The 27,851-nt window shown below is 41.7% G+C and overlaps 1 protein-coding gene across 1 annotated transcript in view; it reads left to right on the top strand.

Moving 5' to 3' along the window:
* Window positions 1-27,851, top strand: part of LOC124621796 (AP-2 complex subunit alpha) — a 340,383-nt gene that overhangs the window by 188,247 nt on the left and 124,285 nt on the right. The window contains exons 3-6 of the mRNA XM_047147228.1: window positions 16,720-16,931; window positions 17,035-17,123; window positions 17,202-17,306; window positions 18,256-18,487. Coding sequence (XP_047003184.1) covers window positions 16,720-16,931; window positions 17,035-17,123; window positions 17,202-17,306; window positions 18,256-18,487 — 638 coding nt within the window. The remainder of the gene's footprint in view (window positions 1-16,719; window positions 16,932-17,034; window positions 17,124-17,201; window positions 17,307-18,255; window positions 18,488-27,851) is intronic.

The following is a 27,851-nucleotide window of genomic DNA, read 5'->3' as shown; positions in this document are numbered from 1 at the left end:
AAGCATTTGACACGGGGACCCATTGCAAGCTGTTTACGAAGGTACGACCAAATGGAATGAGTTCACAGATCTGTGAGTGGCTCGAAGTAATGGAACCCAGTATGTTGTCCGCGACGGCGAGTGTTCATCAGAGAGACAAGAGTATCGTCAGGTGTGCCCCAAGGAAGAGTGATAGGACCGCTGTTGTACTCTGTATACATAAATAATGTGGCAGACGGGGTGAGCAGCAATCTGCGGTTGTTGGTTGATCGTGCTGTGGTGTGCGGTAAAGCTGAGAGACTGTAGGAAGATACAAGACGACTTAGGCAAAATTTCTAGTTGCTGTGATGAATGGCAGGTAGCTCTAAATGTGGAAAAATGTAAATTAATGCGGTTGAGTAGAGAGAATGAACCTGTAATTTTCGGATGCGGTGTTACTAGTGTCCTGCTTGACACAGTCAAGTCGTTTGTATATCTGGGCGTAACGTTGTCGCAAAGCGATGTGAAACGCAACGTGCACGCGAGAGCTGTGGTAGGGAAGGCGCCTAGTGGACTTCCTTTTCATTGCAGAATTTTAGGAAAGAGTGGTTCACCTGTAGAGGAGACGGCTGGTGCTACCTGTTCTTGACTACTGCCGGAGTGTTTTGGGGCCATACCAGGTCTGATTGAAGGAAAACACCGAAGCAGTTCAGAGGTGGGCTGCTAGATTTGTTACTGGTAGGTTCGAACAACAGTGTTACGTAGATGCTTCGTGATCCCAAGTGGGAATTTCTGGATGGAAGGCGACGTTCTTTTCGAAAAACACTATTGACAAAATGTAGAGCACCGGCTTTGAAGCTATCAGACGATTCTACTGCGCATAACGACCACGAATAATATTAGGGCTAGTACAGAGGCATATCGACGGTCGTTTTACCCGCGCTGTATTTGAAAATGGAAGAAGAAAGGAAATCAGTTAGTCGGAGGCTATAGTCCTCCCTCGTGTGTGTGTGTGTGTGTGTGTGTGTGTGTGTGTGTGTGTGTGTGTGTGTGTGTGTGTTCATTATACAGCGTCCTTGCAAAATTGATCGAAATCAGTGAATCATATGTCAGACCCTCCTTGTTACTGCTCTTTCTAGGCAACTAATATATGATCGTTCCAATGATACGGTTATTTATGGTTTTAAACATTTAAACACTTGATTTTGCAAAGCAATGCCAATCACGTTTTTAATTCAGTGTTCAGATTGCTGTAAGTGATTTCGAGCATCATCCGAAGGCACGGCAATGTTTCTCAAATCTATTTTATTTCCTACTTATAGACAAAGAATTTGACGGTTTTCTTTCAAAAAATGTTTATAGAAACAGATCCAGTATACAAAGTCTTACTGGGGCCCGAGTCTGACAGCAGATGGCGTTTTCGTCTAAGTTCGTACGATAGTAAAAATTATGCCGCTTCAGGCGCGTTTTCATTCCATTGACACGTCCGTTATAATCAAGATGTAAAGCTCTCTTGATTAAATAAAAACAAACTGTATTGCACTGTAATTATTTGAAATTTAATGTCACACAATTTCCAAACCATCATTAATATACTTCCATCGTGTAAAAGGAAAACGAATAATTGAACTCTTCAGTGGCGTAATATTCTTTCAACAACAGCAGCAGCAGCAGCCACGACGACGACGACGATAACACACTGATTGTACTTCGTAATATCTTTTAAGTGAAATCATTTAATAGCACGGGCTGACGTTTTAGGGGGTTAAAACAAATCCTCTTTTGGCGCGCAACATCATCTGTAAACTATTTGCTGTACCGCCCATTGTTACTTCGTCACAACCGCTACGGTCCCTGGTGGGTGCAGCTCGATGTCGGTCGAAAACATGTAACCCCCCAGTTCATAGGCGCATCTTGTTGTAATACTGCACAGCACACAAATTACCCTCCATAGCGATGAGAGGCAACAAACAACCCCAATAAATACTAGGTCAATTTATGCGTGACTCCACGTCCCTGCTTAATTATATGATAATTCCCGAGATGTGCATTGGTATGTGGCTGCCTTCACATTCTTCTGTATTAATACGCAGACATCTTACAGTGATCGAGAACGATTAAGTTCCATTCTTCGTGCTGCGTTGCCCACCTCCGTCGCGCACCTCGGTGTTGGTGGGGAGGGGCGATTGTTTTATTCCTCGTAATTAACACCTGCAGGCTACACAGGTCATGTGGAGATTTGGTTCGACACAGCCATCCCATTAACAACCGAAAAGATAGCGCGCAATTCTTCTGTATTATATAATTCGTAGGTAGCGGTCACCAGCTGGTGGTGTTGACCGCGGTCAACCACTACGAGGCACGTCTATGTTTTGTATCTTAAAGACACTGGTTGAAAATACTGTGGTGTACACCAATTCGTCGAACCACTTCACCTGTTGACAAACCTTCGTGCCAGAATGTTGAAGTGTGTACATGGAACGAGCTTGAAATGGCGCTTAGAGGCACTTTGATTGACTGTACAGTTATAAACAAGCCACAGTGTCCCCTTCATGATTGGGGGCACAGGTAACTGTACTTCGCGATTTCTTATGATCAACAGCGTATTGAAAAAGATGTTTCAGATTCCAACGTGCAGTGAAGTCAAATGGGTGTGCAAAGCTTTCTTTGCAATTTATTTGAAATGGAAATGCACGCATAATTAAGTCTACGTGCGGTTTCTCCGGTGGTGTATCGCCGGATAATAATATCTATCAATAGCCTTCCTGCAGTGATATAGACTATGATGAAAGGTTAGAGTTTGTGACACGTATCTCCAGTGTCTCAGTTGGCAGTGGAATGTTAGTCCAAGGCCGAGATCCGGGTAGTGTGTCCCTCACTCTCATATCGGCACGAAGCGTTAATGAGCGATAAATATTTGGAAATCAACCTTAGCCTGTGTCCAAGGCAGCCACCGCTTCACCCTGCCCTCAGAAAATGGCAGTCACGTATAGAAGATAGAAACGAGAGTAGTGACTATTTCAATCTCCATGACATGAGCTGCCATCTGACGAGTGCTGCCCAGATAACACCTCAGCTAGTTTTAATATCAGTAACATTTAGTAGTATCTCTTGCTCGGTTTCTTTCACGTTTGTGTGTAGCAACGTTCCGTCAGCCGAATCATCATTTTGAACAAAGAAATACAGTAGGTGATACCTGGTGTTAGTGCTCTGGCTGCAGTTTCCGCGACAATCTGACTATGCCCGTGAAATCATTCTTCGAATTGTTTTTACTCTACGCATTTTTCACTTAAACGCGTGCTGTAACTATTTAGCGAGAACTAAGGTAATTCACAGAAGAGAATAGTGAGAAATGGTCAAATAGTTCGGTCAGCTTACAAGACTGTTAAGTTCAGTTACCAACAAATTATCTCAGATGTTTCCGTAACTAACTGCTGCACTGTACTAGAATGGACAAGTGACACAAGTTTCCCGGAAACTGGGAATCGTAGATCAACGAAAACTGCTGAAATTAGGCCTGAGGAGGTTGATAGAAGAAAATTCCGCTAGGGAACATTCACACCCCCCCCCCCCCCCCATTCTTTTCATTTCTAGCGCTGTGCCGCTAACTACTTTTTCCCTCCCTCCCTCGCTCGCGTCTTGCGTCACTTTTGTAAAGTTTGTAATTCTTTTCAAGTTTAACAAAAAAAATGGTTCAAATGGCTCTGAGCACTATGGGACTTAACTACTGTGGTGATCAGTCCCCTAGAACTTAGAACTACTTAAACCTAACTAACCTAAGGACATCACACACATCCATGCCCTAGGCAGGATTCGAACTTGCGACCGTAGCGGTCACGCGGTTCCAGACTGTAGCGCCTATAACCGCACGGCCACTCCGGCCGGCCAAGTTTAACTATGCCACGTACTAATAAAGATGTGCGTTTACCAACGATCCACATTTCGCCTACTGGAGCAAAGTGCTAGGAAGGAACGTGGCTTTCGCCGGATGGTGATCGATCATTTGTTTTCGTAAGTTCACGCTTTGCTTCTTAAATAAGCGCCACTTACTTGGTCTCGTGTTCGATTCGTTGTTACTGACTCATATTCTTTGCGGAAGAAAATGTTCAGAGTCCCACTTGGGGAGGATTGGACCAGGCTGTGAGCCACAAGATATTTCAGTACCGTGCCTTACGTGCGGGCTACCGGAACCGAATGGTTGCGTTGAGCGAATTCGTCAGTGTTACACGAAAAAGACGCGCAAATGAATGTCACATACGCCTACCTTCCGGATACATTCTCAAAGCTACACATAACTGTTTATCACAATGGTTCTTAGAAACCATGAAATGTTGATCGACAATTGACTCTTTATTACGAAGCTGCGAGCACTGTGTATGAGGAAAGTTACTTGTCCCCAAATCCATAAAACTAGAGCAGACTAATGTGGTAGCAAGCTTCTCTCGTGGAAGAACACATTCACACGCGCGCTCGGTCCAATTAGAAAACGTGAAGTACTTCTTTCCGCTGAAATTTGATGCAATTGCTTCTCTCATCGCTACGTGCGTGCGCGCGCACACACATTTTTTGCAGCTTTGTTAGCCCGAATTTACTTCCTCGTGGAAAGTGAACAGCACCACGAGGCGATAAGGATGACGTCATTTATATTCTCAGATTGCGTGTTCGCACATCCGATTCCTTGTGCTCCCGGAACCGGGCCAGCGCGATACATAACGCTGAAATTCTCGGGACAGCCCATGTTGTCTGACTGTGGCTAGACACGGTAACAGTACTCATATGTAAAATATTCAGTCCGTTAAATCCCCAGAAACTGTATGGTCTTGCTGACATTAGAGATCTTCGTTGCAATGCTATAAAGCTGACGCTGAATCCAGTCATATTTTCGTAAATTCGTTCGAAGTTGCAAACCTCACAGTAGATGATAAGAATGGTACTGTTACGCGAAAGCTCAGTACAATTGTACGCCCTTAGTTAAAAGTACTGATTGCGAGGATTGTTTATTGATTAAACAGTTTCTTCAGAAAGAAAAAAAGTTTTGTAGTGTGATGCACGGCATTCCATTCATATATTACAGTACTCGTTGGAGTAATTTATAATAAGTGTACATTGATGTATTCATAGACCCGTTTGGTCAAATGTTTGAGCAGAGTGAGAACAATCTCTGTTAGTTACACAACGATGTGTTTTTCCTTTTTTCCATAGTCAAACGAAGAAAGTGCACTGGGCAGATAGTGTATCAAATTGACAAACTTGATGTCTACTTTTGCAACAAACAAACAAAAAGCTTTAATCAGGGCAATTCAGGAAAACTTTCTGGTTTGAGGGGAAAATAGAAATCTTTCACGAACAGGTGCGCACTAAGAAAATGAAGTGCGAAAAAGTTCATATTTTCAAGGCATAAGTATTTTGCGCATAAAAATTTGCGTTGGTGTGATGCTTAACTTTCAAAATGATTTCCTTCGAATCAAGTACTAAAGTCAGGGCATTTCGAGAACAGAAACCGCTAGGAAGGCAAATGAGTTGTCACGTTTTCTGCTATAAATTTGAAAATAAAATGATTAGAAAAAATTTCGATCAAATGTTTTGTGAAAAAATTTGTCTAAAACTAAGAAATAAAATAGGCTAGAGAAAAGTATGACGTGCCTTTGAATGATGCTCGAAATGATGTGCAGCAAATGAGGTATGTCAAATGTTTTCTTAACCTACTCGTTTTTCCTTTCTTAGATTTAGACAGATAATTTAACAAAACATTGTCACCTTTATTGTGCGTGGGAGACTTGGTGCTGTATGGTGATGTGCAGTCGCCTTCAGCTTGCAGTCCCCGTCTGCATCCGTACTGCAGAAGCCACCGTATGGTGTGTCGCGGAGGATTTCGTGTTCCACTGCTAGGCAAATCTTTATTGTTCCAATCACACCTGGAACGTACGGAAGAGAATCCGTGCGCTTCCGAAAGGACTGTGACTTCTCTTGTATTGTCTTCACTGTCACTGCGCGAGATGAATGTTGGCGGCAGCAGGGTGGTTCTGCGGTCGGTCGCAAATGCCGGTTCTCGAAACTTCAGTTGTGCTTCGCGAAAAGGACGTTTCCTTTCCTTTCCTTTCCTTTCCTTCGGGGATTTCCATTTGAGTTCACGGAGCATTACGGTAACATTTGTGTGTTTATCGAACCTACTCGTCTCAAATCTAGCATCTCACCGCAGAATTGCTGCTAATTCTTCCTTTAATCCGACCTTGGGGAATCGCAAACCCAAGTGCGGTAATCAAGAATGGGTCGTACAAGAGTCCCGTACGCGGCCTCCTTTATGTATAACTTACAGGAATTCTCCCAATAAACCTTCCCTACTACGGATCATGTGTGTTACTTCCATTTAATATCGCTTTGGTGTTACACCTAAACATTAAGTCGACGTGACTGTTAAACAGTACACCGCAACTTCCGTATTCGAGCATTGCAGATTTGTTTTCCCCTACACATTTTCATTACCTTGCATTTTAAACACTGAGAGGAAAATCCAATTATACGAAATATAAATTGCATTGGTCACCCTGCATCGTCCTACACCTACTGTCACTCGCAGACGACACTGCAGCGTAAACTACAGCGTGGCCAGCAGACTGTCGCTCATTGTTGCTCACTTCATCCGTCAGGTCGTCCACGTGTGTGTATAGAGAGAGAGAACAAGGGGGAGAGGTCTTACACTCACCTGGGCTGCTCTTGACGATACCTGTATCTCTGAACACTAGCTGTATAAGCCGACGTACAGGGTTCTATCACTTAATGAAGTTCCGAGCTGGTGGAATGGGCTTCCAGATACACTATGTGATCAAAAGTATCCGGACACCCCCAAAAACATACGTTTTTCATATTAGGTGCATTGTGCTGCTAACTAATGCCAGGTACATATCGGAGACGCAGTAGTCATTAGGCATCGTCAAAGAGCAGAATGGGGCGCTCCGCGGAACTCAGACTTCGAACGAGGTCAGGTAATTGAGTGTCATTTGTCACACGTCTGTACGCGAGATTTCTGCACAACTGAACATCCCTAGGTCCACTGTCTGCAATGTGATAGTGAAGTGGAAATGTGAAGGGAGACATACAGCACAAAACCGTACAGCCCGACCTCGTCTGTCGACTGACAGAGACCGGCGACAATTCAAGAGGGTCTTAATGTGTAATAGGCAAGAAAACTTGGATTTCATGGTCGAGCGGTTGCTCATAACGCACACATCACGCCAGTAAATGCCAAACGACGCCTCGCTTGGTGTAAGGAGCGTGAACATTGGACAATTGAACAGTGGATAAACGTTGTGTGGAGTGAGTAATCACGGTACACAATGTCGTGATCCGATGGCAGGATGTGGCTATGGCGAATACCCGGCGAACGCCATCTGCCAGCGTGTGTAGTGCCAACAGTAAAATTCGGAGGCGGTGGCGTTATGGTGTGACCGTATTTTTCATGGACTGGGCTTGTACCCCTTGTTGTTTTGCGTGGCACTACCACAACACTGGCCTACATTCGTGCTTTAAGCACCTTCTAGCTTCCCACTGTTGAAGAGCAATTCGGGGATGGCGATTGCTACTTTCAGCACGATCGAGCACCTGTTCATAGTGCACGGCCTGTGGCGGAGTGGTTACACGACAATAACATCCCTGTAACGGACTGGCTTGCACAGAGTCCTGACCTGAATCCTATACAACACCTTTGGGACGTTTTGGAACGCCGACTTTGTGCCAGGCCTCACCGACAGACATCGCAACCTCTTCTCAGCGCAGCACTCCGTGAAGAATGGGCTGCCATTCGCCAAGAAACCTTCCAGCGCCTGATTGAACGTATGCCTCCGAGAGTGGAAGCAAGCATCAGGGCTAAGGGTGGGCCAACACCATATTGAATTCCAGCATTACCGATGCAGGGCGTCACGAACTTGTAAGTCATTTTCAGCCCCGTGTGCGGATACTTTTGATCACATAGTTTATATCAGTACTTCGAAATAGGGCACTGTATCAAACGCTTTCCGGAAATCTAGGCATATGGAATCAGCCCTTCATCTATGGTACGCAGGAAATCGTTCTAGAAAAGGGCAAGCAATAACGGGCTACTCACTAAAGCATATTACTGCTTCGTGGCTTAAACCGTGTGCGCCTGCGCTAGAGTTAAAATTATAATCAGAGATGTTGAACACAGTGACGATTCAACCTCCTCATCCCGAATAGCGGCAATCCCATCCAACTATCGTTATTTTACATTTGTATGTTTTGGCGGCCAGTGCCTCATCACACAAATGACCGTCTCGTCCATAAAGAGGATCTGCAAGAACATCGGAAGCAAATAAGAGATTTGGTTTTTAATTTAGGGCTTTTGGGTAGTCTCTGATCGCCAGGTACTTAACGCCACATCATCTCCTAGCCTTGCCGGCCAAATACTGGCATTCGAAATGTTTTTTCACCATCAGGATTCGAAATGGCTGCACTCGAGTCGAGCACGACTTCTATGGAGACGGGTAGTTTAATCATGAAGGCTTACAGTAATTGAACCAAATTTGTTCGCCTTATCCGAGTGTACGTGGAGTTGAACGTAAGCCATAATTTAATAGTGGACTGGAACTCGACCCCGGATCCCTGCCTTGTGCGGGTCCAAGGGCGTCTCGCAGAAAGACTCGAAGGTTACACTTGCCGATCGTTCCGCTCCACATCTATCAGAAGTTACTATGAGTTGAATGAAATGAAGTGACCTCGTCTGGAGTAGTTCAGTCGCCTGGTGCAAGTCTCTCTTGGACGTCCATCGTCGATGAAGATTAGATGAAATAACATACACACACCCAGTCTCCGAGGGGAGAAAATCTCCACCCAAACACGGCAACCCCGTGATCTGTTTTGTCTGAAACGGATCCATCGTGGTATTGTGTAAGAGTTGATTCGTTATATTCTTCGTCACAGGTCTTGGACTTGTACAGTCACAAAACCTGTGAAAAAAGTTCCAAAGGAGAACCTCTGTGCCAGGACACACAAGTACTTGAAAAGGAAGAGGGTCGAAAGCTTATTGTGGCAGCTAGTATTTCGTAGCAGTACTGTAAACACCAACAATCTATGAAACTCTGTAGATTTTTGTTAAAATTTAATTTCGTTGACAGTAGGTTAGCAATTTACGGAAGTGTGCTAGAAAGTTGAGTTGGGTGGGAAGGGAACAGGGAGGCAACTCGTATTAGTTTCCTGGAAAGGATACGAATGACGGAAATGGAGTAAGTTTCCTTAAAAAACTGTGCTCGTGTATGATGAAAGCACTTTATAATAGCCCTTTATAAAACCTATTTCGTTGTTTTGCGTTTTTTGAGTGGTGGGCTGCGTGCAGGTACATTGCTTCAAAGACACCGTTAAAGGGCAATATCGAAGAGGTGTAAGCAGTGTAAACATTTTAAGAGCTTCATCGTATACTAATGTAAAAGTTTTACAAATGGGCGAGTGTGCTTCCCAATTTGCATCCTCCCGATACGACTTACACCAGATAAGATAAAAAAAAATACTCCTGTTCTTCTGCGCCTTCGTCGTTTGAGTAAAGCCTCTCAACTCCCGGGTCGTTTTCACGAAAGGGATCGTCAATCAATTTCAATTTCAGAAAATAAGAACGGGACAAAATGATAAATGTGTAACGCTACTTCTAAAATCACGAAACGGTTTGCGTTTTTCCACAACAAAGAGAAGTGTGATGTTACGGTATGTACCTACGACCTACTACCTTAGACGACGGGCGGGGTGGGGGCAGTGGAGGGGGGTACTCCGAAATTCAGAGTAAAGAGTTTTTTATTCATTACAGGATTCTCATACACTTCTGTAAGCGATAGATTTCGCGTGACTTCACTAAACCTCTCGTTTAGATAGTTGTAATATTATTACGTAGGTGATTGTAATGAGACAATACTATGGCTCGTTTGTTTGGGTGGCCATCCTTCGCAGCAAGCATATAAATACTTGTTTTGCAAATCAAACTGCCTTTTCCTGGTTTCTTTAAACTGACCAACTCTTTTATGTCATAGACGGCAATTAAGTATTTCTAGGCCCCCCTCTCACCCTGGATAAATTTCTGCCGACGTCCACGCCTATTCACTGAGAGTGTATGTTGTGTGGGATTTCTACATATTACTTTGGTGTCAGATACAGCGATTACTTTCAGTATTAAGGTTTATTACTGTTTTACTTTGACTAGCAACATGAGAATAACCATCGTGAACTGAAAGTATAACGCTCCTGGAAGCTTTCAAACCCATACTCATGTGGCTTCCCAGTTGCAGCGACTTAAGCGGCGAATTGAAAAATAGTTTCAAGGTTTGAGCACAAATGCCTACGTATACAGTTCAGGCCTTCGTACAGCTGATTCTGAATTTATACGCCTTTGTGGCGGGGCAGGTTGCCAGTAAGGTTTGCGAATACCTCCTTCATTTTCCACCATATTCATTACCTTAACACAATGTTCGAAAGCAAGGAAGAGGGACAGTGTGTAGTACTTTTTGTTATTCACAGTATAGTATATTGGATTTCAGCCACATTTGCACTTAGAATCATTGCAGATCTTGGGGAGGGACAAATCAGTTAAGTTGAGATGGTTTGCCTAGTTTCATTCAATAACGTCATATGGATAATGTTCTATCGTAACTCATTTTTAAGAAAGAAAAATGTTTATTGCGCAGAACTGTACTGTAAGAATAAAATGCGGCGCTCGCTCACAATCATCTTGTAGACATTTATTCAAGCAGTTGGGCATTCTCACTAAAACTTAGTATATTTATTCTCTCGTGACGTCTGTTGTAAATAATCCTTTACAGTTCAAAAGGAACAGTGATGTACATAATTACAATACGAGATGGAAAAACGACATTTTTTACTTGACATTAAGGTTGTCTTTCGCAGAGAGAGTGCACAATGCTGCAACAAAAAAATTTTGATCCCTTGCCAAGTGATGTAAAATTTGACAGACAGCAAAATAAAATTTGAAAACAATGTCAAAAAGTTTCTCCTTGACAACTCCTTCTACTCTTTGAAAGAATTTGTTACTGAAATGTGTAAGGGGTGATGGGAAGGACTTACAACATTTGTATTTTGTTTTTTTTTCTTTGGCAAAAAACTTGGAAATGCTTAGAATGTAACCATATGTACAAAATTGCGATTTAAATGTAAAGACTTGTTCCACATCATTGCGCTCTATAGTGCAAAATGATCCCTGAAACATTGCACTAACCAACCAACTTACTACACAACAACAGAAACTTACGATTATTTCCCGCTAATTGATGCCACAGTTTTTACGTCGCCATCTAAGCTATTTTAAATGATTTTCGGTACCTGATGATGCTCGAAGATAGTCATCATAATAAAGAAGTATTTTATTATCAGCTCTTAGCGATGAACTATGACTTTTCTTACTGTGGGGAACTACCTTCACTTTCTTCCCCGTTTGGATAAAGGGGAGGACGCAGCTGCCCACTCTCGCCCTCGCCCCCCTTCCCCTCCCCAACCCTCCCTCGCAACGTACACTTCAGTGCTTGTTCGGGGAGGGGGGGGGGGATAGAGAGAGAGAGAGAGAGAGAGAGAGAGAGAGAGAGAGAGAGAGAGAGAGAGAGAGGGGGGGGGCGAATGTTCCAGTTGTGATAGTCTAGCCACGGATGCTGTCAAAATCGAATGGTCATGATCCCCTGCTCTGGCCCAGGGGTTCCATGACAGCCCTTGCTCGGCGGTCTGACCAGGCCCCTACCCTTCCCACCTTTTTATTCTACTTGTTCTTTTATATTTGTCGTTTTTAATGTTTTATTGTTCCTAAAACTGTGTCATCTTGTATGTGCTGCTGCTTCATGGACAGTGAGGTGGTGCTGGTGGGATGCAGAGGGTGCATCTGCCATCGCATCCGATACTCCAGGGACCTCAGACTTCATTTTGGGCACAGCGGCTCACCCGGCTTTACCCCTTCATTACCTTCCTTCTTCATCGTGATTTTATCTCTGCCCTATTGTGTCTTGCTTACAATCGGTTTTCCCAGTTTTTCATTTTGTATCCTTCTTTCTAGGATTATTGTTGCTCCAACACATACAGGATGAAGGGACTGATGACCCGCAGTTTGGTCTCTTTAATTCCAAGAACCAGCCAACCAGCAGCGGCGGGCACATGGTGTAACAGGTGTCGGTAGTTGGGGGCAGACAGCGTAGCGCCAGGCGGCAGACGGCGGCCGCCGCCACGGCCCACGCGGGAACAGCCGCCGTAAACAGACGCGTCATTAAGTCATTGAGCGTGGCCGCTCGCTCTTGATTGCCGCCGCTGTCTCCTTCCTGGCCGCCGCTCCGTGCGTCACCGCAGCCTCCAGAAATAGCTGCCGCCGCCGCCGCCGCCGCGCGGCCGGGCTCTGAACCCGCAGATCTCAGTTTATAGATACTTCCGTGTTTCAGCTGCAGATTGTACTTGATCATTGAACTTTTCCGTTTACGTGAAAATTAAAGCAAAGAACTTTAACATTACAGATCACGACGTCCCTGCTGTTAACCTTGCTTACTGCCGACGTCAGTGTTCTCTTCAGAGAATGTGGGGCCAAGTCTCAAGCGCGGATCCATGGGGAGACGACGGAATCGTCATGAACCTTCCTCCCCTCCACCCCCCCCCCTCACTTGCCCCCCGTGTAAATTTTAATAGAAGCGTTTGTTATAGTGTACGTAAATATCCAAATTTCACAGCAGACTTTCTGAGTGTAAAGTAAAATGAAAAACTAGGAGTATCACATAGTGAGGAATGAAAGAACTCAGGAATTATGTTTACAGTTGATCTTGTTGATAGGCTGGTGGCCTGATCAGTAACACTACAGCCAGAACAAGACATTCATTCACTGGCTGACCAAACCAGTTATCAGCAAGAAATATGACAGGGTTAGTCAGTCTGCAGATAGAACTGGCAAACTACATGAAATTGAGTAAGGGAAGACAAAAAGAAAGACTTTCCAGTAATTACAAGTAGAAAAAACTGAGTTTTACAATTTACGGAGAAATGTTGAAACAAACGCCATTCCTTTCATTACTTGCTCATATGATCATCGTTTGTAGGCTAGTGTTTACATTGATAGTGAAATACTGATAATGAATGTAAACTTAAGGTCATAGTTTACACAATATAAAATAATACTAGTGTGTTTGTTGACATAGTTCTTAAATAAATTGTACGATACATTTATTCCTATATTTCTGGGCGTAAGTTTTCAAAACTGTGTTTTTCTAAATGGTCATTCCTTGGGCTAGTGCTAAAGGTTTATTATTATTATTATTATTATTATTATTATTATTATTACACACAAAAATATTTTATGTACATTGTGTTTATTTCAACTGTATGTGTCTGTGGCATGATGAAAGTGGTAGCAATTGCAAGATATATTTGGGAAGACAGACACTGATGGTAGCTAATGTGACCCCCCCCCCCCCTCCCCTCCCCTGCCACAAAAAAGTAGCTCCACAGTTGCCCCAGCTAATACAAGACATAAGCAACACCATGTCAGAATTGCAGCTTTCACAGGATTTATCTACGACAATAAAAAAATTACATAGAATATTGCTAATTTACCTCAATTCTTCGATGCTACATCCTATCGTCATACAGTGTGGCAAGACGCGCAGTCACTCAAAACTGTCTAGAGAGATGCAAAGCAACAACCAACGGTCACAAAGTAGTAAGCCTGACCGAGGCGTCTATACAAGAACCAAAACATTAGTGGTTTTGTCTCTTGTGTGGTGCTGCTGTTTCAGTAATAGACATTTTACAACTGTAGGCTGTGCATCTGAAATGTGGCTGTCAACAAGGAAGTGCACAGCATTCAGTGCGTAGACAAGCAAAATAAAATCAGAGACACTAACCACAGTTGACCAGCCAGATACTGATACGCTCTTATAACAATCGTTAGCGAGTGATTAAAGGTTGGGCCCTCCCCAGATTTTGGCATACTATTATATACGCACTAGCAGACAAGCAATGCACATTAGATTTATAAGACACACTGAAACAAAACCTCAGCTTAAAAGCCATGGGACTGAAGCCGTACAAAGAATCCCAAGGTGGGATGTAATAGTTAACGTGGTTAAACACCAGTTCGAAGCAGCTTTATTGTTATCCAGCAGCAGCAGAGCTCCCCAATCAACAAACTCCCCAATCAACAAGAAATTGTAACGCTTACAATCATAAGCATCAAAGAAAGGTGCAATCTGTGTCATAAATAACTTATGGGTAAGAAGAAAGGAGGAAAGAACAAGAAATGTCAGAAATGGAAAACTGCACCGTAATTACAGGAAAGGTCACTGCAGCAATAATATCATGAAATTGGAAATTGCCACGCCCAGACATTGTACAAAACTTTTGGCTTAAAAACTTCAGCTCAGTTTGTGTCTGCCTCACTGAAAGTATCAGTAACTTTCCTAAACAACCAAATACCTTAAATCAGATGCAGGGCTTAACATAATGTTCACAAGAGAAGGAAACTCAGCAGATCATACCTCCCAATAAATATGTGTGCATGAAAAAAGTGTTCACGTTGCATTTAACCAAGATAGTGTATTTATATCTGATGCTAATTAAAGCACAGGCAGGGGAATGGAAAGCAAGTATGTTGTAATGACAAAGTTGCAAAGAATAATCACCACTGTTGATGTTCTCAGTGTGTTATGATCTTCGCTTATATGCATTTGTGGTGTTCCTGCAAATTTTCTAACATTATCTGCCCCCCCCCCCCCTCCCCTCTCTCTCTCTCTCTCTCTCTCTCTCTCTCTCTCTCTCTCTCTCTCTCTCTCTCTCTCTCTGATCTCTTGGGATCCAGCAAAGAACTGTCTGGTCCTGATAACACAGCCTTTGTAATGTGACAAGTGCTAATGAGTCACCTGTGCCTAGAGAATACTTTGTTTTTGTGGTACAAAGAATCTCAAGATGGGAAGCAGTAGTTAAAGTGGTTAAACACCAGCTTGAAGCAGTTTTATTGTCAACCAGTGCAGAGCTCCCCAATCAACAATGAACAATAGGCCAGTGTTATAGAAAAAAAATAGCAATTTTGTGTGTAGAATAACATTCCTATAGACATCATACCTTGAATATTTTCTGTGCTGCTGCCAAGTTGAATTTATGGTGGCAGTGGTAGGAATAGGTTTCTGCATCCAACTTTGGGTGGGATCCATTTTGTGTCACTAAGCAGTCGTTGCACTGGAACAATCATAAACCACAAGCAGTCATGCCTCAAGTAGTTATTGTCCACCATGCTTATAAATGACAGTATAGCTTCCTGAGTAACATTTATATACAGTGGATGTGTAATATTGTGTTAAGATTTCCCAGGATGCCTTTCAATAGTATCAGTTACTGATGGAGAATTTCAATGTAAGTGGTTATCATATATTTTATCTGCATTTCTAAAATGCAAATCTTAATTTTCATTGAGATGAAATATTAGATAAAACAGTCCTTCGTTGGTGTGCAGCATTACTACATGAACAGGTTCTGCACAATATGTGGTCTTCATCTTGTGATGTGTTAACTCTGGATGTCCTAGGTTGCACAGCAATTCAGACTGGTTTTCCAAGCTTACGGTACCCAACAATATGGCTGTGGAAAGAGAAATCCTTGGTTACACTAGTAAAAATGGCACATCACTGTAAAGATTGCATTTGAAAATATGTAATTTCTAAACTAACTCTACAATGTGCTATTCATTGTGGCACCTTCGAAAGCATTGTGTCAGTCACAGAAAAAAATTTCTGAGCCTTGGGTCCTAAATCTGTTGATATCCTTGTTGTTGCACTTCCAAAAAACTGAACCACTAAATGCAATCATTCTGAAAATATCTTTACTGTGAGTGAATGGTTCATCTTGCAGCATCAGTATTGTTCATGTAATGTAAGATTCCTTTTATGATTTCTGTGTAATCATAACATAAAGTTGACATAGGTACATTAAGAACAGATGACTGTTTTAATATAATGTAACATTTGTGACATCCAGTCAGATAAAACTGCACAAAGCTCCGTTCTCTTTCCTCACTTTGTCTGATATGTGATAACAAATTATAAGTTTTATAACTCAACTGGTTAAATATTAAACAAGTAACAAAAAGTTATTGAATAAAACCTCTAGTATTCCAAACCATTTCACACCTAATACACTGACATCTGGGAGTAACTCTTCCAATACAGCAGTAACCTTATTAAAGAAATGGAGAAAAAAAGAATTTACTTTTACCAGACTTTTCAGAGTTAAGGAAAAACTGAAAAGTCAAAAAAATGCCATGTTTACAAGAGCAGTTTTGCTAACACTGCATGGGCTCAAGTGAAAGAATCATTTTCACAAAGCATTTTTCCATATAAGTGAACTGAAAACTACTCAGTAAATTGAATATCAATACAGTAATTTGTTGTTAATTAATTAGTTTACTTTTAACACTACTGGAAGTTCCCATAATTGTTAAGTCAATTATTGTCTAATGTTAGGTTTTACCTAATACTGTTTTTAATGTCTTGTTTGGAGTTCATACTGTTTCTTATTGTCAGTAGGGTGTTAAACCATGTTCTTCATTCTTTCTTGACTATTGATACATTCATGTGTGTCTTACACAATTATTTTTTGGTATTTTAGAACTGTATGTGTATGTAAAATGATACTTTGATGAGAACCAGTGTATTAGGGTGGTGATTGTACATAGTACTTTTGCTAAATTATGTATTTAACTCTCTTCACATAGCTAATTTTTTCTTTATTTTGTTGCAGGTAAAAGCAAAGAAGCAGAAATCAAAAGAATAAACAAAGAATTAGCTAATATCAGGAGTAAATTTAAAGGTGATAAGACGTTAGATGGTTACCAGAAGAAGAAATATGTTTGTAAATTATTGTTTATATTCCTACTGGGTCATGATATTGACTTTGGCCATATGGAAGCAGTTAACCTGCTTTCATCCAACAAATACTCAGAAAAGCAAATTGTAAGTTAAATAATAAGTTATGATCTAATGTATGGTGATGGTGATGTGATGATGATGATGATGATGATGAGCAGTGGTCCTAATTAAAATTTGTTATTTTAAGGGTTATCTCTTTATATCGGTCCTCGTAAACACCAACAGTGATCTCATCAAACTTATTATCCAGAGCATCAAAAATGATCTTTCATCAAGGTAAGAAACAAATATTAATGTCTAGCAAAATATGCACTTACTATAAACATAGTAATGTATGTAACATTTGTATTGCAGGAACCCAGTTCATGTTAGTCTAGCACTGCAGTGCATAGCAAATATTGGAAGCAAAGAAATGGCTGAAGCATTTGGTCATGAGATACCAAAACTTCTTGTTTCAGGGTATGTGAAACAGCAAGATACATTGTAACAAAAGCTAGTTTTTAGGGATTGTTTAGTCCAATATTCTGTGTGTGTGTGTGTGTGTGTGTGTGTGTGTGTTTTAAATACATTGCAGCATAGTGATGCATGAGGAGTCAGTCTAAAGACTATTTAATTTAATTCATATTTCAATATGATAGCATATTAATCATTGAGAGATGACTATGTTTGAACAGTGCTAATTTTTTTACTATTAAATTCCTCAAATGATTATTGCACTATAAGTAATTATTTCAAACACATTGATGAGAGTGTGGGTGTTTTTTTTTAAAGTTCTGAAGTAGATGTCTAAAACATGCTTGTAAAATTTTAAAGTTATTCCATGCCTGTTTGTTTTCAAAATTTTACAAATGATACAGGAACCACTCCATATTCCTATTCTATAGGACATTTCTGATGGAAAATAAAAAAATGCATTAGCTTAAAAATTCATTGCTTTGAAATTCACAGTGAGATTGATCTCTGTTGGCATAACTCGACCCATGTTTTTCTAATTTTAGAATTTTATGGTCACTGGAGAAAGCATTTGAATTCGTAGCATTGTAATTGATACATAACAATCATTTTAGTTTGGATACACCCAATTTATATTCAGGTTGAAGACTCGTAATAGCTTGTTCTGGAAACAGTATGCAGTCTTCATAAAAACACATTCTTCCGTAACCAACAGATACTTATTATCTTTGTCTCCTTTTCTGCACCACTTTTTGTGGATAAGTCTTATAAGAAAGCTAGCAAGTGGTAAACTTGTTTTTTATATTTTTATTATAAATTTCCCTCATTCAAGTATGTTAATAGTAGTTGGTTTGGGCTTGGTCAGTAATTGTCTGTCACTGGAGAATTTGCCTTCTCCTATCCAGTAGTGAAATTCTTGATATTGAAATACTTTAATACGTGTATGTTTACCCAGAGATACTATGGATGTCGTCAAGCAGTCTGCCGCCCTCTGCTTGCTGAGATTGTTCCGCACATCACAAGAGATAATCCCAAGTGGAGAATGGACATCAAGAATAATCCATCTTCTAAATGATCAGCACATGGGAGTTGTCACCGCAGCCACTAGTCTCATTGATGCTCTTGTCAAAAAGAATCCTGAAGAATACAAGGGTTGCATTAGCCTGGCTGTTTCAAGACTCAGTCGGGTATGAAAGCTCTATGGTTTTAAATGCTTCCTTAGATTTCATGCAGCCATATCCTTATGATCATTTGTACAATATAATTTTGGAATTGGACTGGTCACTGTTAATGTACAATAATAAATATCCTAAGAATAATGGTGAGTAGCACTTCCGTAATTGTTGGGAGATCTGATAAAGGATTTGTAAGGACTGAAAAAAGTATAAAAGTTGTCTTATGAATGACCAGTGTATAGTGTTCCCAAAAAATATTGTGTTTTTGCTCAGATTGTGTCAGTGTCGGGTGGATTGTCAGTGAGTCTGCCTTCATTTGCTGCTGCAGATAAAGCATGTACCTGTTTGTATGTGAGTTATGTGTATGAGCTACAATCAGAAGTGACTTATTTTAAATTACCTGTGTGGTTAATAATCCACTTTAATTTCTTGCATGTGTTCACCAGCATTCTAATAACTGTGTAGTATACAGCTTTGCCATTTTTCGTATGGATAGGGAGTGTCATCGCTGTGTTCAGATGAGAGCTGAATAGGTGACCCTTCAAGGACCAGGTGAGGTTGGCTATGGTCGCACAGCTTGAGGCTGTCGTCATTAGGCGTCACGGGAGGGGGGGGGGGGGGGGGCAGATATTGGGGATCCGGCGGGAGACATCCAGCATGTCCCATGTATTCCCTAATCAGTCCAGTACTAAGGGTGCCCCAGATACTGCCGCCAGCCAGAGTGGCCGAGCGGTTAAAGGCGCTTCAGTCTGGAACCGCATGACAGCTACGGTCGCAGGTTCGAATCCTGCCTCGGGCATGGATGTGTGTGATGTCCTATGTCCTTAGGTTAGTTAGGTTTAAGTAGTTCTAAGTTCTAGGGGACTGATGATGTCAGAAGTTAAGTCCCGTAGTGCTCGGAGCCAATTGAACCAGATACTGCCCACGCTGAAACTGATACCTCATCCATAGTCGAGTTGGAGGTCGCTGGAAGAGGAAGCAGGCAGTGAATGATGTTCCAGGGGGGGCCAAAAGGAGGGCCACCCTGGTTTGAGCGCTATGTGTGGCTGATGAAATCCCTGAGCCAGATAAAATCACCCTCACTATTCTAGAGGCCTTTTGGCCCACAATTTCTGGGCATTTACAGAGAGTGGGTTTGCTGGTAGTTGGAAGCTCCAATATTAGGTGCGTAATGGGGTCCCTTAGGGATATGCCTGTCATAGAGGGGAAGGAATAAGGTGTGCACTCGGTGCATACCGGGAGTAATCATTCGTGGAAAGGATGCTTCCAGATGCCATGAAAAGCACAGGGTGCAGTCAGCTGCAGGTGGTGGCTCAGGTCAGAATTAACTATGTGTGTCACTTGATCAGAAGAGATTCTCTATGGTTTCGGGCAGCTTGCTGAAGTGATAAAGATTGCCAGTCCTGCTTGCGAGATGAAGGTGGAGATTGCCATCTGTAGCATCATCGACAGAACAGGCTGTAGCCCTTTGGTACAGAGCTGAGTGGAGGGTCTGAATCAGAGGCTCAGACAGGTATGAAGCGACCGTTTAAGCACCAGATGCTTTGACTTGCACCATAGGGTGGTGGGTTTCTGGGTTCCGCTAAATAGATTAGGAGTCCACTACATGTTGGGGCTGTGTGGAGGCGACTGAGTGGATTTTTAGGTTAGAGGATGCCTGGAAACTACAGAAAAGGTGTTGGTCTAAAAGGGAGCACGACAAACACAGGAAAGTAGACTTAGAAACAATCAGTATTGTAGTTGTAAATTATAGTAGCTGTTTCGGAATAGAACCAAAGCTCCAAGGGCTAATAGAAAACACTGAAGCTCAAATCATTACAGGTATGGAAAGCTGGCTGAAGCTGAAGATAAGTTCATCTGAAATTTTTACTGAAGACCAAACAATTTTTGGAAAGGGTGCATTAAATACAGTTGGTGCTAGAGTGTTTATTCCTGCCAGAACTAGTTTAGCTGGTAGTAGATTGTTTCTGTGAGCTGGTACGGGTAGAGGTTATATTATAGTTGGTTTCTTTTACCCCCCACCCCCTCCGTCCTCTCCCCCCTCTCCCCCCTCTCCCCCAACTCAGATGACACAGTTGCTGAACAATTTGGGAAAAACAGGTACCACACTCGAACAGTTATGGTTGGTAGCGTCTTAAGTCTACCCTCGATATGTTGGTGAAAATACACAGTTAAAGTCAGTGTTATGCATAAAACTCCTTCTGAAATGCCTGCTCAGAAAATTATTTTGTACAATTATTTCAGGACTCCCTTGAAGCATAAATGGTTCAGAAAACATAATTGACCTCTTAACACCAAATAACCCTTAGCAAATAGGGAGCGTCATGACAGGTAAAGTGATAAGTGACAACAAGATTATTGTAGTGAGACTGAATATCGTAACATCCAAACCCACTAAAAATAAATGCAAAACACATCTATTTAAAAAAGCAGATAAAAATTAGCTTCACAACTTCCTGAAAGAGTCTCCATTTCTTCCAGTCTGAATCTGTAAGCGTAGACCAGATGTGGTATTCATATCTATTAGGAGATATACCAAATAAATTAATAAGAGATGGTACTGATCCTCCATAGAACACGAAAGAGGCCAGAACACTATAGCAGTGGTAATGTTACTGATGACAGTGCTGCTAAAGCAATTACAAAACACTGTCTTCCAAAATATTTTCACCAAACAAGACGAAATAAATATTCAGGAACTCGTACCAAGAACATCTGCAATATGAGTAACGCAGAAGTACAACTTTGCTTCTTGCATTTTTTCCCCAATACTTGAGGCTTTAATGAAACAAATTGGTTACACAAGTATCTTTCAAAGTATTTTCCATCAGTGGCCACTACTTTCTTCCATCTTTCAGGCAGTGTACGAATACTGCTTCGAAAAAATTGTTCATCTTTTGAAGCGATCCACGAATTGATCCAATTTGTGATTTATTCATGAGATTGGAAGTGTTGGTCAGCCAGGCCATGTGCCATTGATCTAAGCAGGTGATAGTCAGAGGGAGTAATGTGTGGAGAATACAGTAGGTGGTGTAGGACTTGAGGTACGACTTCCCATTTTAACATTTCCAAGTACATTTTGACATCACTTTATCGTACCTCTAACTGTGTTGTGGCCATTTGTCTTTTAATGCTCTGCTCAAATGCATTAATTGTGTTTGACAACAAGCACCTGTGATTGTTTCACTTTGTTTTAACACCTCATAGTACACGACGCTGAGCTGGTCCCACCAAATGCAGAGCACGATCTTGGAGCCGTGAATATTCGGTTTGGCTGTTGACGTGTAAGCATTGCCAGGATATCCCTATGATATTTTGTGTTTAGGGTTATCGTAATAACCCATTTTTCATCCCCAGTCACAATGCGATGCAGAAATCCCTTCCATTTTTGTCTCCGAAGCAACTGTTAACAAACACCGTTAAACATCTCTTGGTTTCAGCTCACACGGGACCCAAGTTCCTTCTTTCTAAATCGTGCCCAAAGCCTCGAGACGTTTTGAAATGGCTTGCTGTGTCACTCCCACTAATCATGCCAAGTTTTCTTGAGTTTGATGCAAGTCTTCACTGGGCAATGTCTCCAATTCTGCATCTTCGAAAACATTCTCTCTTCCACCACTATGCCAGTCTGACTTTAAAATCACCATTCTTGAAGTGTTGAAACCACTCAAGACACATTCTTACACTAATAGCATCCTTACCACACGTACTTGAGCATTTGATGAGACTTGGCCACCGTTTTCTCCATATTGAAACAAAACAGTAACGCCTCCTGCAAGTGACGAGAATTAGGCTCGTAAACTGACATCTTCAATTGAGGAAAACGTCATGATGCAGACACAAATCGACTAATGTTTGAATGAGGTTACGTTGACTGAGGTCCAAGCTAACTGCCTGACGTCCGCAGTCTTTCTTTCGACCACTACTTACCGTTGTCACCACCTATCAGCAAATTGTTGAAGCAAAGTTGTGCACCTTGTAGATACCCTTGACATAGCAAAGCAGCTTAAATCATTTCGTAAAGGCAAGAGCTCTGGTCCTGACTACATACCGTTCAGGTTCCTCTGAGAATGCTTGTACAGTAGCTCTATATTTAGCAATCGAATACAACTAATGGCTCATTGAAAGATCAGGATATAAAGACTGGAAAGTGGCAAAAGTCTCACCAATACCCAAGAAAAGAAATAGGAGTAACCTGCTGAATTGTAGACCCAGGTCACTAACGCTAATTTGCAGTAAGATTTTGGAGTGTATACTGTGTTCGAACCTTATGAATTATCTCAAAGATAACAATTTATTGACAAACAGCCAACATGGATTGAGGAAATGTCATTCTTATGAAACGTAATTGGCTGTTCATTCTCATTACGTCTGTCATCTGGGGATGTCAAATTGATCCCATATTTATATTTCCAGAAGGCATTAGACACCATTCCTCATGAGTGACTTCCAGTCAAATTGTGTGTATGTGGAGTATAGTCTAATTTGTGCAACCGGATTCGTAGTTTGTTGCCAGAAAGATCACTGTTTGTAGTAGTTAACGGAAATTCATAGAGTAAAAAAAAAAAAGTAATATCTGACATTCCCAAAGGAAGTGTTATAGTACCTCTGCTGCTCCTGATCTACATAAATGATTTAGGAGACATTTTAAGTAGCACTCGTAGATTTTTTACAGATGATGCTGTCATGTACTGGCTTATAAAAGACATCAGATGATCAAAAAAATTGCAAAACAATTTGGACAAGATATCTGTATGGTGCGAAAAGTGGCAATTAACTCTAAATAACGCTACAGTCTGGAACTGTGCGAACGCTACGGTCGCAGGTTCGAATCCTGCCTGGGGCATGGATGTGTGTGATGTCCTATGTCCTTAGAACTACTTAAACCTAACTAATCTAAGTTCTAGGGGACTGAAGACCTTAGAAGTTAAGTCCCATAGTGCTCAGAGCCATTTGAACCATTTGACTCTAAATAACGAAAAGTGCCAAGTCATCTACATGAATATCAAAAGGAATCCACTAAATTTCGGTTATATGATAAACTACACAAACTCAAATTCTGTAAATTCAGCTAAATGCTTAGGGATTGCCGTTACAAATACCTTAAGTTGGAACAATCACGTAGGTAATAGACAATGTTGTGGGTAAAGGAAACCAAAGACTACATTATTTTATCCATGTTGGATCTTGTGAACTCCACAGCCGTCAATGATAGTTGGTGAATGATGCAATCAGCCACAAATACTTTTTGAATGTTTTATTTCATTGTCGTAATCAATTTCGGGCTACCATGCCCATCTTCAGATGGCTAATCTTTTTCATTGCATAGATGTTTTGGTTAACAGCATGTTGTCTGCTCCACACTGCACCATTAGGTTTTTTGTAGTGTGTGTGTGTGTGTGTGTGTGTGTGTGTGTGTGTGTGTGTGTGTGTGTGTGTGTGTGTGTGTGCAGTAGATGGTGGTTTGTTTTGTTGTGATCCATGTGGTTTTGTAGCCTGATGTATATGTTCTTGAATTCCACCACAACAGGCATATTGTAAGACTGCAATTTATTAGCAGAGCACTGACTAAATGCACAGGTCCACTAAAGAGACTGCTTACACTATGCTTGTCCACCTTCTTATGTAGTATTGTAGTGCGATGTAAGATCCACATTAGATAAGATCAGCAGAGGAAGTCAAAACAGTTCAAAGAGGAACAGCTTGCTTTGTGCTATTGTGGAATAGGGGTGAGATCGCCAAGGATATGATATGAAGAATTCGGGTGGTAATCATTAAAACAAAGGTGTTTTTCATTGCAGCTGGATCTTCCCATGAAATTTTGAGCACAAACTTTCTCCTCACAATGTGAGAATGTTTTGTTGGCACCCGCTTACATAAGGAGGAATAAGAAAAATTGGAACTTGTGCAGAAAGGTTTAAGTGTTTGTTTTTCCTGTGTGCTGGTAGTGAGTGGAGCAGTAGAGAAATAACTTGGAAGTTATGCAGTGAACACTTTGACAAGCACTTAACTGTCTATTGGAGAGTAATCATGTAGATGTAACTGTAGAACAGGCAGTCAAGCTGTTTATACTTGTTTGCTGGCCTCAAGACAGTTCTTATTTTGTGAAGATAATTGCACAAATAAGAACTACAGTGAACCAAATCTGACTTTTAGCCTTCATTCTCACTGATTTTCTTCGTGGGAAAGAAATGGATAATTGGAAAGAGGGATGCAGGTGACTTCGCAGGCAGAGGCAAACATCTTCCTCAATTTTCAATCTATCACCAATTCATCATCCTTTGACAAATCAGATTTGACAGATAGTGATCCTTTCTCCACTAAGCAAAATTTACAACCAAAAGACAATGCCCTCTTCACGTAAATGAAAGAAACTTACCTTTATCATCAGCAGCTTCGTGGGAATTGTACTCACAACCAGGGCTTTCTCTTGATCAGATAAGACATTTTCAAAAGACCAGAAAATTGACATAAAGCATGAAACAAACTATAATTTTGTACATTACATACAAATGTTGTCTCCAAAGTTGCTGAAGCAATGTTTATTTAGCTGGAAATTCCAAAAAATTTCATCAGACCTATACAAATGCTCTCAAAAGGTGCTTTGGCAAAGGGCAAACCGAGGGATTGGAAGTAAATGTTGTTTGAACATCCTCACTAATGGTCAGATTGAGCACCATCTGATTTTCGCCAATTTATGCATTGAAACAAATTTATGGGTGAATAAAATCTTTAGTCCAACAGATTTTTATGGCAGCTGTAGACAAATATTTTGTGGGGGATTCCAGAATAATTTCATAAACTGCATTATCTGGCTTCACCTGGGCAGAGTTGCAGGTTGGTAATTACTAAATAAAATTTGTACAAGAGTTAGTCAATGTGTATCTGTGCATACATTCTGCTTCTCGTTAATTGGTAGACAGAATGAGGTGGTGCAGTGGTTAGGTCAACTCGTATTTGGGAGTACAACAGTTCAAATCCATTTCTGGCCATACAGATGTAGGTTTTAAGGTAAATGCCAAAATGGTTCCTTTGAAGTGACACAGCAGGTGACCTCCTTTATCTTTTCCTAGCTGGAAATTGTGCTTTATCTGTAATTATCTTGTTCAGCAGAACGATCAAAACTAATGCTCCTTCCTCCCATCCTTAAGGTTGGCAATACAGCTTGGTGCACTCACAACCCACTAGATGGCACTGTTCTCTTCATTTGTGGCAGGATTCAGTGTTGTCTGGTCACTTCACTTTGCAGTCTTGGGAAGTAAACATGATCACACTCATGGTTATTCTGTAAGTTTGGGCCCAAAGGAAAATATCCTGCTATTGGCTGTTGGAAAGTCATTGTTGATGCTGAACTGCGGCTGAGGGGTGAGAAGCTCTACTGCACTGCCACAAACAAGGCTACTTACCCCACACAATTTATTATTTATGCATAGTTTGTAGCAATAACTTAACTGTTTAGATCCCTTCAACTGCCGAGGAGTGGTGTTCGTCGCACCCACTTGTCAAATGGTACTGATAAACTATCTCACGCTACAGATTTTATCCACCCTATTCTGAAAAAATATTGTAGGAGAGAAAGTAATTCATTTGATGATGTTCTCAGTGTGGTGGTACATTTTGCAGCACAATGTGCAACATAACATGCCAGATAGTTGAAGCCATCTGCTGAACATTAAATATCTTATCTTCAGTCACAGCAAAAAGTGCAGCAGTATCACAACCAAAACATGTTCTGTGTCGCAGCTTCCCCGTCCAGCTTTGCCATTGTTCGAGACATACCCGCAAAATACCACAAACCAATGTCGATGATATGAATTGCTGTTGTTCATCTTCCAGTCCTACAGATGAAATGTTAGACAGTGGAATCTCAGGAGCATTCTTTCATGGGAGCAACAAACACAAGTGATATTTCACTCCTCTCAGAGGAGTCTGTTGATTAAAATGACCTATACCTGTAATTTGCAAAAACAAAGTTTTGAGGCAATCCTCGTTTAGCCATCCTGTTAAAATCTACTTAATACTGAGTGACGGGGGATCAAAATGAAAGACAAAGACTTAATCAGCATTAACAGCCCTTCCTGGAATGACAGTAGTTGCATTTTGTTGCCAACGTGCATTTCTTTTAGCAAAAATGCATTTAATTGAAGATCATTTCCTGGACCAGCTTGTTGGTTCCACAAGCTCTCACCAATGCCTTTTTGTCAGCTATTCTACAAGAAATCAGTATGCCAAATGAGTCATTAACAAGCTGAAAGAATTCTGCCATATCCTGCTCTTCTCGCAACAGGTGGCAAATTGCCTGCACAGTGGTATTCAAAAAGTTGCGCCCCCCCCCCCCCCCCCCCCTCTCCTGTGGGTCCGCAGGTTAGAATAGGCCTGAGGTATTCCTGCCTGTCATACGAGATGATAAAAAAGGAGTTTCACATGTTTCGGCCTTCATGTGATGGTCCCCTATAGGGTTTGATTCCATTCTTCAAAATTTTCCAGAAGAGCAAGCCAATTGGGGAAGGGTGCCTTACATGATGCATTGTGTCCATCGTACATTGAGATCTTTAGCCACCTTTCTTGTCATCGCATTGCAGTCCTGCCCATTCTCCGTCTCTTGGGTGAGGACACCTTCCTGAGTGCGTTTTCCACCATGCACTATGCAGTATCGATTCCTGCATCAACAATGACCTTGGACATCTTTGCACGCGATATCCAGCACGGTAGCCAGTGCGTTGTGGTGGGGCCACCATGTAACCTGTTGGTTGTAGCCTCCTGACCACACAGGGATCGCTCTGCTGATGCCCGTGCCGTTAACTCCCCACGTATGCCAAGGGGCGTCCCCTTGGGGCATCGAGACTCCCAACAATGGCCATCCTGGCAGGTGGCCTTTGCTGCGGCTGGGTGGCACCCATGGGGAGGGCCCCTGGTCGTAGTGGTGGCATCAGGGTGGATGACACACAATGAAGTGTAGTCCATCATCTCTTGCTGGTGGTGAAACACCAGCAGTCTCTAAGCGATCACGAGCTCAATTCAGTGCGCAGAAGTAAGACCCCAAATCGTTCCCCTTCCTGGCCACACCATGAGAGGAACGTCAGGCCAAGGATGGCAGCAGGTCTTAATCGCCCCGGTACCTTGTATGTTCGAGAGCTGATGGGGAATCTTTCATGACGATGAATCCTCAGTTTTTTGTTGAGCATTTAGAGGACAAGTTCGGGGAGGTGGAGGGCTTGTCCAAAATGAGATCTGGGTCAATCTTGATCAAAACAGCATCCTCTGCCCAGTCACGGGAGTTACTCATTTGTGACAAGCTGGGGGATGTTTCTGTAATCATCACGCCCCATAAGAGCTTAAATATGGTGCAGGGTATCATATTTCACAGATACTTTCTTTT

The sequence above is a fragment of the Schistocerca americana genome, chromosome 7 (genome assembly GCF_021461395.2).
Source record: "Schistocerca americana isolate TAMUIC-IGC-003095 chromosome 7, iqSchAmer2.1, whole genome shotgun sequence".
NCBI lineage: Eukaryota > Metazoa > Arthropoda > Insecta > Orthoptera > Acrididae > Schistocerca > Schistocerca americana.
The sequence above is the reverse complement of the archived record's forward strand: the minus strand, read 5'-3'. Positions and strand labels throughout refer to the sequence as shown.